General features: G+C 39.2%; 1 protein-coding gene across 5 annotated transcripts in view; it reads right to left on the reverse strand.

Annotated features, from left to right (window-relative positions):
* ITSN1 (intersectin 1) overlaps positions 1-12,276 on the reverse strand; it is a 224,493-nt gene that overhangs the window by 74,660 nt on the left and 137,557 nt on the right. For all 5 annotated transcript variants that reach the window (XM_084626735.1, XM_084626738.1, XM_084626736.1 and 2 more), the window contains one exon: positions 1,041-1,285. In XM_084626735.1, the coding sequence (XP_084482861.1) occupies positions 1,041-1,285 (245 nt within the window). The remainder of the gene's footprint in view (positions 1-1,040; positions 1,286-12,276) is intronic.

Below are 12,276 nucleotides of genomic sequence, written 5' to 3' on the forward strand. Positions count from 1 at the left end.
GTAGAAAATAAAATACAAAATCAGACCATGATTTTTATGCAAGGTTATAAAAATGCATAGTATTCACTTAAAACTAGAATAGTTTTGTCTTGAGCTACTTTTGTTTAGATAGCAAAAAAATAAAAATTAGTGGGAAGCTTAGTTTTAATTTTTTTATATTATTGCTTTTTCAGAAAAAAAGTTGTCCAGAGAGCAACATAAAATCATTTAAACTTGGTGGTATTTTTTTCAGAACTATTGTGATCTCTTGGGTAAAATCTTTTTAAAGCAATGTGTGTTAAGTACTCAAATATTTCAGTAAAATACATACTTCTAATTGTAAAACACCTTATCTCCTTAAACAAAATGATTAACCAATTATTTACATAGTAGACTAACCTGTCCTGATAAAACCTACATCCATTTTGTTTATATGATCTTTAGGACATGAAACTTGTCTTACACGTGTACAGCATCAGGCACACCAGGGGAGTACTACTGTATAACAATAAATTGGTTGACTTTAGCAGCAGCAGCATCTTAATGTAAAATACAAGCTGGTAACAATGAAGTAAGAGAAGGTGTCAACTCTGCTCTCTCACATATTTGGTATATAAACAAATGGAGAATGTCATGCTGGGATTTCTGCTGTAATATAATTCTGAATGTGGTCAGGGAAAAGTGCCAGATGGGCAAGCTTCTGTACTTGTCTTCTTGATTGCTTAAGAGGATATGGTGAAAGCATGCCTTTGGACTGGAAAGCCTAATTTAAAATTAAACAAACAAACAAACAAAACTTTAGTGGCCTGTCCAGTTGAGGAAAAAATGTTTACTAAAGGGAAAACAATTATGATGGGAGTTCTGTCTTACCGAAGATGAATAATCCTTCCTGATTTACAGTGTGCTGCCTAGTTTCCTGAAAATATCTCATTTGCCAGGTTAACTACTGACACAATCTCAGTGGATGAGAAATGTAATGAATTTTAACTGGACACAAATTAACTGCTTGAAAACCCACAGTACTGGTTTGGACTCCTAGAGATAACCACCAGCAAACATACGTTGAACTGAAGTCTGCCCAGTTGTTGGTGGTTGCAGTAGATTCTGCCAAAGCTGGAGCTGCCGGAGTTGGGGGTGTCTCACGCAAAGAAACTTTAGGTGCAACAGTAGGGTCAACTATTGGTTTTGCAGAGGTTGGAACTTCGTTGTCAGGTATTTTCTCTGCATAGTTTGCAGGGAACCATCCAGTCTTTCCCTTCAGTTCTCCTCCAAGCCACCCAGGTTCTCCAGTCTGGCTTTCATCCACCTGTAAGTACATTAAATAACAAGATTCAGAAACATTAGAAACATTTTTACTTAAAAATCCAGCTGCCATTCATAGTTGATTAGTTTTCTCCAGTTACTGTAAACTCAAAATTTTGTTACAAAATTGGATAATTTTTTTAAATATTCAGCTGTTCTTTATACAGCATACATAAATATGTAATGGTATGAGTACCGTCATACAAAGTCATCCTTTTCATAATTAATACTTTCCCAAATTCAAATATTTGCATGGGACAGAAAAAGAAAAAAGACTGCCTAAATCTCAGGCTACGTCTACACTTGTGCACTTCCCTGAGTACTTGTCCATATACTGCTAGAACATGTACCTTGTATCCCCACAGAAGCCACATATTCTGGTTGCGCAAGAGTATATGCTGTGTACAGGCATATACCTGCATCCATGCTGCCCCTTTTTGGTACATGACAGTAGTGCTATTTCAGGGACAGTGTCCCAACGTCCTTTGTGTCATAGGAGATGCTCTGGGAACCGCTTTGCTGCGTGTTCTCTCACCTCTCCCTTTTGCCAAACTGCGCTGAAGCCAAGGAGCAAGTCCACAATGTGGTTCTTCTCCTGCTACTGCTTGTGGGACTAATATTCATGCAGGCCAGTACCAGATAATGGATAGAATGGGTCAGAAAAATTTGAAATGCTGAAGACAACTGACAACTGAGGGCAAACAAATATCTACTAGGCTTCCAAGGAACAGATGCGTTGAATGCTGGGATTGCAACAGTATACCCCCGGGGTGGACTGCTGACCCTAGTTCCAGACAAACAGCATAGTGTGGTGGGACCACATCATCTGGGAAACCTGGGATGATGACCAGGGGCTGCAGAAATTCCAAATGAGGAAGCAGATCTCCATGGAGTTGTGCAAGTTGCTTGCACCAACCCTTCAGTGCAGACCACTCAGTTTCAGAAATCCACACCAGTACAGGAGGTGGCTATTACCCTTTGGATGCTGACAATACCTCATAGCTGCTGGTCAACTGCAAACAAGTTCATGGTTGAGAAGTCAACTGTCAGGGTGACAGTTCTACAGGTTTGTCATGCTATCAAAACTACAATCTACCCATGAGTGGCTGCCATAATTAAAGTCCCTGAAATTATAGCAGGATTTCAGAGGATGTGGTTTCCAAACTCTGTAGGCACCATCGAAGGAACACACATTCCAATACTTCCATTAAAAGGAGCTAGTGAATACGTGAACCAAAAAGGTTACTATTCACTCACTCATTCTCCAAGGCTCGGTGGACCACAAAGGTTGGTTCATGAACACCTATGTTGGACACAGGAAAGGTTCATGACACCAGGGCGCTCAGGAGGTCAGGATTGTACCGTGAAGGGACTTCATGCCGCAGAAAAAACTTGGTTGTGTACAGTGTTTCTGTCCCCACAGTTATTTTGGGGGACCCTGCATACCCGCTCCCAATGTGGCTCAAAGCTGTACCCCAACATTGCTGACCTAAGAAAAAGAAAATGCAAGTACAGAGTAGCTGCAAAATGGTAGTGGAATGCACCTTTGAGAGCCTGAAAAGCTCGTTGGTGATGCCTGCGGACCCATCTAAATGCCAGTGCAGCCAGTGCAGTTCACAATAGCGTGGTGTGCTTTACCTCACACAACATTTGTGAGACTAAAGGGGAATACTTCCCAAGCGAGTGAGCACAGATCAGTTCTGGCTTTCAAAGCCTGCACAGACAGCTGGATCCCACCTATGTGCACATTGCAAATCTCCATTGCTCTTCAAGAACAGGAGCAATGTGATTTGCTCGCACATTGTGGATCAGGATGTAGCCAGAAGGTGACTTGGGATCATTCCAAGGAATCACTTTACAGAATCACTGCAGACACTTCTGCAAATCTAGAGTAAGGATGGAAAAATTCTTTTGCATGGAAGCTACTTAATTTGAAATAGTAACGCTTCTGGTTGCAACTGTCTCTAGACTATTCCCCTCTACAGCTGACAGATCTCTCTGCCTTAGGCGATGTGTTGACTTTTGCCTGTCTGCTACTGTTCGTATCCCATACTCTTCAGTTCGCATAAAACAATTCATTATTTCTGCTTTGTGTTGGGCCTATCTCTGCCTCAGTTCTATTAATTCACAGCAAACAGAAATAAACGGACAGCATGCTTGACTAGTCCAATGCGACTTTGCTGCAGTACAGAGCAAAATTTACACTGCAGCAGCACTAAATACTATGTTGAGATAGCATTCTGGAGTGATGGAAGGTCACAGTAGAGGACGAATCTTGCCAAATGGAGTGTGTGTGTGTGTGGGGGGGGTAAATATCAGCATACGACTCTTCAAGTTGAATAATTCAAACTGTAGTAACATTTGCACATCATTTGCAATCTTTGGGAATTGCCAAGGTGATGATTGAAATCAATAATAAATAAGTTCAGCAACAATAGGTCACAATCAGTCTTTTTAACCTGTTAAAAAAGGGCTTCTTAAAAATGGACCACACTGACACAGTTGCCTAAATGACTTAAAAATTTTTTGGAAAAGTAGGTGAGAAATATACAAGAATGATTGTAAAAATTTATTAAAGGTTTCTTTAAGCAGAATTGAAAACTCTACAAATTCTTTAAATAGTCCAATCATGCGGATGAAATTTCCGTTTCTTCAATTATTCATTTTTTGAAATATTCTATAAGCATGAAAAGCCATCTTTTACACTTTACAAAAAATTATGATTTCCCAGCTTTATAGAGGGTAGGTGTTTAAAAGTTTAAAGTATAGCACTGTATAACTTCAAAGAAGAAGCTTTTGTAAGACTTCACAGGAAGAACACTCAATGACAAAAAAAAAATTTAAAAGATCCAGTTACCTCTGGCATTTAATCAAATTGAAAACAAATGCTACCATTATATATCTTTTTTCAGCCATATATTCTATCAGCCAGAACACTATCCATTTCTTTTTAAAATCTACTTTCCTGAAAGCTGAATTTCATCTTAGATTTGCTTCTGAGATTAATGAAACCCCTGCTACTACTCAGAATGTAAGATCTTCCAGGCAGTGACCATCTCCTTATGTTTGTGCAGTACCCATCACAATAGGCATAGGCTCTGACATATTACAAACAACAATAATCATTTCCATTGCCATCAGTTGACAAAACTGACTACAGACTACTATGCACTATTATGAAATTGCTTTAGGCTCTGGGCAGAAATTGAGCTATTTCATCCTGAATTACGTTCCTCTAATACCCAGGCCATTAAGATCAATAATCCGAGTGTTCTTCGTGGAATTACTTGCAAGTTCATTCCAAAACACTGAAGTATATAGGATATGGTTAGTGCCATCAGAATCTGCTGAGGAACTTCAGCTTGGTGCTAGGGGAGGGGATGGAAAGATGCCCAACCCAAAGGAAAACAAATTAACTCATTAATATCCACTCCGCTAGAGAAATATCCACCCAAAAGGAAAGATGAACAGCATTCCTCCATATAGAGTAGTAATAAAATAGAAGTTAGAAATTTATCAGTCTGAGAGGGAGCCTGGAATGGAAGGGGCTGTCTAGGTTCAAAAGTATTATCAATCCAAGACAAATGCAAGGTAAGGCTGTAAATAATTATCAATTCAATTTATACAAAAATAATCTTTAAAAAAATGTTTAAACTTTAAAACACTTGGAAAGCCAAAAACTCCAAGTTAAAGGTAAAAATGAAAAAGTTAAACAGAAAGAACATAAATAAAAAGTTTATTTGACATACTTTAACTCAACTCTCACCTGTATTCCCATCATGCATTCAGATTCTATGGCAGACCATGAATATATAACAAAATATCCCAGTATTATAGAGAGCCAACATCTGTATCTGGTACATACTTCCTGAACCCTTTGGTGATTTGTCTACACCCTAAAAATTAAATGCCCCCTTCCACACTGGTCCTGCAGTTCCACACATACATTACAGCAAAGGTGGAAAATGAATTTAAATTACTAGAGAGCTGGAGACCAGTTAAAGCTCAGTTCAGTCTCACAGGGAAAACAGTGTTTCAACCAACTCTTCAAACCATGTTGCAGCCCTGTTAAAGTCCAAGGCGGTAGCATGGTTCAGGAACATGGTAACACAGCCTAAATCTTGTCTGCACTGTCAGACTGAACCATGCCTGGATTTGTGCTGGAAATGGCCCAACTTGATGATCACTTTAGATAAGCTATTATCAGCAGGACAGTGGGGTGGGAGGAGGTATTGTTTCATGGTCTCTGTGTGTATATAATGTCTTCTGCAGTTTCCACGGTATGCATCCGATGAAGTGAGCTGTAGCTCACGAAAGCTCATGCTCAAATAAATTGGTTAGTCTCTAAGGTGCCACAAGTACTCCTTTTCTTTTTGCAAATACAGATTAACATGGCTGTTACTCTGAAACATGCTTTAACTGTGTTCCCTCAAAATATTAGTCGTTACAAGTGAAGAAGGATCCCAGTTGTAGCTATATAGTGCTCACCAGTCACCATGGACCAATCCAAATCACAGTACTATAGGCCTTCACCTACATTAGAACATGATTGTTATCGGCTAATTTTACCCCAGTCCATGCTGGTTGGCCTAGACAAGCTGAAAGTTTAATCAGAGTTTAACTTGCATTTAAACGGTCATAAGGCCAGCCCATATAGGATCTTAGACATACCTTAACACATAAGCTTGCAAACTGACAGGTTTCAGAGTAACAGCCGTGGAAATGTGCTGGAAATGGCCCACCTTGATGATCACTTTAGATAAGCTATTACCAGCAGGACAGTGGGGCGGGAGGAGATATTGTTTCATGGTCTCTGTGTGTATATAATGTCTTCTGCAGTTTCCACGGTATGCATCCGATGAAGTGAGCTGTAGCTCACGAAAGCTCATGCTCAAATAAATTGGTTAGTCTCTAAGGTGCCACAAGCTTGCAAACTGTTACTCTCCAAAAACTATAATTGACTTACACCTTTTAGAAGCATGACATGGCCATTTTTTTTTGAATGCTTAAGTGATGTAGGTACTTAAGAGCTTAAGTAACTTTAAACAACGGGACTTAAGTCTCAAAAATGTTACCCCAGATAAATTGAAAAAATATGTAACTTGACAGTAACAAAGCTATATTTATAAAAATGTATTAAAAGATTGTACAGACTTTCTAACAGTCATACAGTATACTTACCCATTCCCTTTTAACCTCCAGCAGGAAAGCAATGATTTGAAAGTAAGGCAGAATTATAATACATTTCACAAAGTAAGCAATTACTAAAGAGCAGGAGAGCAATCCCACTAGAATCAGTTGTTAGCTCTTACAGTAATTAAAGATATTTAAATAAAAATAAGCCAAGGCCAGAGGCCAGTTTTTCCCTGTTATAATATAAATTAAAAGCAAAGTCTAAAGTCATATACAGGTGAATGCAGATTATCCAAAACATGATCTGAAATTCAGAAGTGTTCCCTGAAATCAGAATACTGATTTCCCAACATTTCATTATGTTCCCTGAGCCATTTAGTAAACTGATATTTAGACTTCCTCAAGCAAAGCTCAGTGTATGCCTGTCCCTCTAGCAAACATTTTATTCCCGGATAAAGTATTAACTGGAATATTCCATTCTTCAATAACCTACAGAGCCCTGCATACTTGCTCATCTGACTGATGACTTGCCAACCTCACTTCTTTACTAAAGGATAAGTGACAAAATTTCAGTGAAATTATTGCACTTCAACTGGGTTTTGGGCCTCTTCCTAAGTCACTCAGTAATGCCACAATCCAGTGTTCATGATGTCATGAGATATTGCCGAATAAATCAAAAAGGAAGGAAAGGATGATCAGAGCTTCTTTTTACTACTGTCTAAATATCATTAAGATATGACAATTTAGAAAGTTTATTTTTCCAAAACCCAACTGAAGTTTTCCAGAGTGGGACAGTTCTTTAAAAAGAGAACTCATTATGATAGGAAGATAAAGCAGTGAATTAAGGTCATATTGCTTCTCTCTATAGTTTTTCATAAATTACAATTACAAAAGATTTTTGCATATTTTCATTGAGAATTTTTTTAAAACTGTAAAATGACATTTGCATGTTACAATATTAATAACGCTTATTCCAATTATTCAGAGATTCCTAAACATCAATAACTATAGTTACTGACAATTGCAATTACAATTTTTAAAAGATTTAGGAATTACAAAAAGTGCAAGTTATACTTCCATAGTATTACTTAAGGCTAACAAAACAATATTTTTAGGGAGTTTTATTCCAGTAGTACCAACCACTACAATTAAAGATGAATAAGCATTTCCATTCCATTTACACCTCCAACGTTTTCAGTTGCTTATCGCTTCCTTTTGTCAGACTGGTTTCAGAGTAGCAGCCATATTAGTCTGTATCCGCAAAAAGAAAAGGAGTACTTGTGGCACCTTAGAGTCTAAATAAATTTGTTAGTCTCTAAGGTGCCACAAGTCCTCCTTTTCTTTTTGTCAGACTGACATTTTCTCTACTTTGTTCCTGCCTGAAAAAATATTTTTTAAAGTGTTTCAGCAAAACAATGCAGCCATTAAGTAGGGAAAAATTCTTAAGAGGAAAAGTTATTGTATGAACAAGTAAAAACCTATACTGGATCATTATGACAAAGCAGAAATTGTAGAAAAAATATATTATTGGAGAAACAGTCATCATGTAATTAAAGTTTAACACAACATATATGATTGTGACCTTAATGTAGTCATTTCCTAACTCAGAGTAAGTGTTTAACATAGCATTAATTTAAGCGTAACCTTCTCTTAATATAGTTGAGTTTTTAAAATTGGAATTAGAATAGTTTGCATTGTTTTAGTACTACAGTTTTAGATAGGCTTTAAAGCCCAAACAAATCTTTAATACTCTGTTCTGACTTCCAGGTATAGCAACCATCCTCAGAAGTGACTATGACAGTTATGATTGTGTCACTTATTTGTCTTGACGACCAAATGTCTCACTGTAGACTAGTTGGCTTTGCAAACTTGTTCAGTCACTTTGGACTTCCCTGCCACCAAACTCATTTAGAGCTGAGTTATTATACTAAGACTGATAGTTTGCCCATCAACTTTATCTATACCTCGCATTATAATGTACTTTAAGAAAAATGAACAGGGAATAGACTGGAGAATCACACCATCACCAGAAAAAGGCAGGTCTACATGATTGGGGACTCATTACTGAGAATAGACAAGCCTGTAACAAGAGCTGATCCAGAGAGCAGAAGGGTGTACTGTCTACCGGGTGCTAAGATATGGGATGTGGACCTGAGGCTGAAGAGGATCCTAACAGGAGCGGGAAAGAATCCATTGATTATCCTTCATGTGGGAACAAATGATACGGCTAGATTCTCACTGGAACATATCAAATGAGACTATGCCAGGCTGGGGAAGACACTTAAGGAAATCAAGGCTCAGGTGATCTTCAGTGGGATTCTGCCTGTTCCTAGAGAAGGGCAACAAAGGTGTAACAAGATTATGATGCTTAACAAATGACTCAGGCAGTGGTGCTATAAGGAGGGCTTTGGGATGTATGGCCACTGGGAAGCATTCATGAACAGAGGACTGTTCTCTTGGGATGAACTTCACCTGAGTAAGGAGGGAAATAGACTTCTAGGATGGAGGACGGCACAACTGATCAAGAGAACTTTTTTAGGAATTCGGGGGAGATGGTTGGGAGATGTCCAGGGAATCTCCACGCCAGATTTTCTCTTTGAGAAGGAAGAAAATGAAGTAAGAAAGGATACAGCTGTGGGTAGGAGAATGGACATAAGGCGGAAGGGCAGCGTACATACCAATCTAATAGGTAATATTGGCAGAAGAATGTCTGTGCGCAATCGGGTAAAGAATGTGAGTGAAGCCAAACCGCAAAAATTAAGATGTTTGTACGCTAATGCGAGGAGCCTAGGTAACAAAATGGAGGAACCAGAGCTACTGGTGCAGGAAGTGAAACCAGATATTACAGGGATAACAGAAACATGGTGGAATAGTAGTCATGACTGGACTACAGGTATTGAAGGGTATGTGCTGTTTAGGAAAGACAGAAATAAAGGCACAGGTGGTGGAGTAGCATTGTATATCAATGATGAGGTAGACTGTAAAGAAATAAGATGTGATGAAATGGATAAGACAGAGTCTGTCTGGGCAAAAATCACATTGGGGAAGAAAGCTACTAGAGCCTCCTCTGGGATAGTACTTGGCGTGTGCTATAGACCAACGAGATCAGATTTGGATATGGATAGAGACCTCTTTAATGTTTTTAAAGAAGTAAATACTAATGGGAATTGTGTGATCATGGGAGACTAACTTCCCAGATAGAGACTGGAGGATGAGTGCTAGTAATAATAATAGGGTTCAGATTTTCCTGAATACGATAGCTGATGGATTCCTTCACCAAGTAGTTGCTGAACTGACAAGAAGGGATGCCATGGTAGATTTGGTTTTGGTGAGCAGTGAGGACTTCATAGAAGAAATGGCTGTAGGGGACAATCTTGGTTCGAGCGATCATGAGCTAATTCAGTTCAAACTAAATGGAAGGAGAAACAAAAAGAGATCTGTGACTAGGGTTTTTGATCTCAAAAAGGCTAACTTTAAAAAATTAAGGAAATTAGTTAGGGAAGTGGATTGGACTGAAAAACGTGTGGATCTAAAGGCGGAGGAGGCCTGGGATTACTTCAAGTCAAAGTTGCAGAAACTATCAGAAGCCTGCATCCCAAGAAAGGGGGGAAAAATTCATAGGCAGGAGTTGTAGACCAAGCTGGATGAGCAAGCATCTCAGAGAGGTGATTAAGAAAAAGCAGAAAGCCTATAAGGAATGGAAGGTGGGAGGAATTAGCAAGGAAAGCTACCTTACTGAGGTCAGAACAGGTAGGGATAAACTGAGGAAAAAGGCCAAAAGCCATGTAGAGTTGGACCTTGCAAAGGGAATTAAAAGCAATAGTAAAAGGTTCTATAGTCATATAAAGAAGAAGAAAACAAAGAAAGAAGAAGTGGGACCACTAAACACTGAGGATGGAGTGGAGGTTAAGGATAATCTAGGCATAGCCCAATATCTAAACAAATACTTTGCCTCAGTCTTTAATGAGGAGCTTAGGGTTAATGGTAGGATGACAAATGGGAAGGAGGACATGGAGGTAGATATTACCACATCTGAGGTAGAAGCCAATCTCAAACAGCTTAATGGGACTAAATCGGGGAGTCCGGATAATCTTCATCCAAGATTATTAAAGGAACTGGCACATGAAATTGCAAGCCCATTAGCAAGAATTTTTAATGAATCTCTAAACTCAGGGGTTGTACCGTACAACTGGAGAATTGCTTACATAGTTCCTATTTTTAAGAAAGGGGAAAAACGCCATCCGAGAAACTACAGGCCTGTTAGACATCTGTAGTATGCAAGATCTTGGAAAAAATTTTGAAAGAGAAAGTAGTTAAGGACATTGAGGTCAATGGTAATTGGGACAAAATACAACATGGCTTTACAAAAGGTAGATCGTGTCAAACCAACCTGATCTCCTCCTTTGAGAAGAAAACAGATTTTTTAGACAAAGGGAACGCAGTGGATCTAATTTACCTAGATTTCAGTAAGGCATTTGATACGGTTCCACATGGAGAATTATTAGCTAAATTGGAAAAAATGGGGATCAATACGAAAATTGAAAGGTGGGTAAGGAACTGGTTAAAGGGGAGACTACAGAGGGTGACAATGAAAGGTGAACTGTCAGGCTGGAAGGAGGTTACTAGCGGAGTTCCTCAAGGATCGGTTTTGGGACCAATCTTTTTATTACTGACCTTGGCACAAAAAGCAGGAATGTGCTAATAAAGTTTGCGGATGACACAAAGTTGGGAGGTATTGCCAATACAGAGAAGGACATCATACAGGAAGATCTGGATGACCTTGTAAACTGGAGTAATAGTAATAGGATGAAATTTAATAGTGAAAAGTGCAAGGTCATGCATTTAGGGATTAATAACAAGAATTTCTGTTATAAACTGGGGACGCATCACTTGGAAGTAACAGAGGAGGAGAAGGACCTCAGAGTATTGGTTGATCACAGGATGACTATGAGCTACCAATGTGATATGGCCATGAAAAAAGCTAATGCGGTCTTGGGATGCATCAGGCGAGGTATTTCCAGTAGACACAAGGAGGTGTTAGTACCATTATACAAGACACTGGGCAAGACCTCATCTGGAATATTGTGTGCAGTTCTGGTCTCCCATGTTTAAGAAGGATGAATTCAAACTGGAACAGGTACAGAGAAGGGCTACTAGGATGACCCAAGGAATGGAAAACCTGTCTTATGAAAGGAGACTCAAAGAGCTTGGCTTGTTTAGCCTAACCAAAAGAAGGCTGAGACGATATGTGATTGCTATTTATAAATATATCAGAGGGATAAATACCACAGAGGGAGAAGAATGATTTAAGCTCTGTACCAGTGTGGACACAAGAACAAATGGATATAAACTGGCCATCAGGAAGTTTAGACTTGAAATTAGATGAAGGTTTCTAACCATCAGAGGAGTGAAGTTCTGGAACAGCCTTCCCCCAAGGGAAGCAGTGGAGGCAAAAGACATAGCTGGCTTCAAGACTAAGCTTGATAAGTTTATGGAGGAGATGATATAATGGGATAGCCTAATTTTGGCAATTAACTGATCTTCGACTATTAACGGTAGATATGCCCAATGGCCTGTGATGGGATGTTAGATGGGGTGGGATCCGAGTTACTACAGAGAATTCTTTCCTGGGTGTCTGGCTGGTGAGTCTTGCCCACATGCTCAGGGTTTAGCTGATCGCCATATTTGGGGTCGGGAAGGAATTTTCCTCTAGGGGAGATTGGCAGAGGTCCCGGAGGTTTTTCGCCTTCCTCTGCAGCGTGGGGCATGGGTCACTTGCTGGAGGATTCTCTGCACCTTGAAGTCTTTAAACCATGATTTGAGGACTTTAATAGTTCAGACATAAGTTAGGGGTTTGTTACA

The sequence above is a fragment of the Lepidochelys olivacea genome, assembly GCF_965140295.1.
Source record: "Lepidochelys olivacea isolate rLepOli2 genome assembly, chromosome: 1".
NCBI classification, from domain to species: Eukaryota; Metazoa; Chordata; order Testudines; family Cheloniidae; genus Lepidochelys; species Lepidochelys olivacea.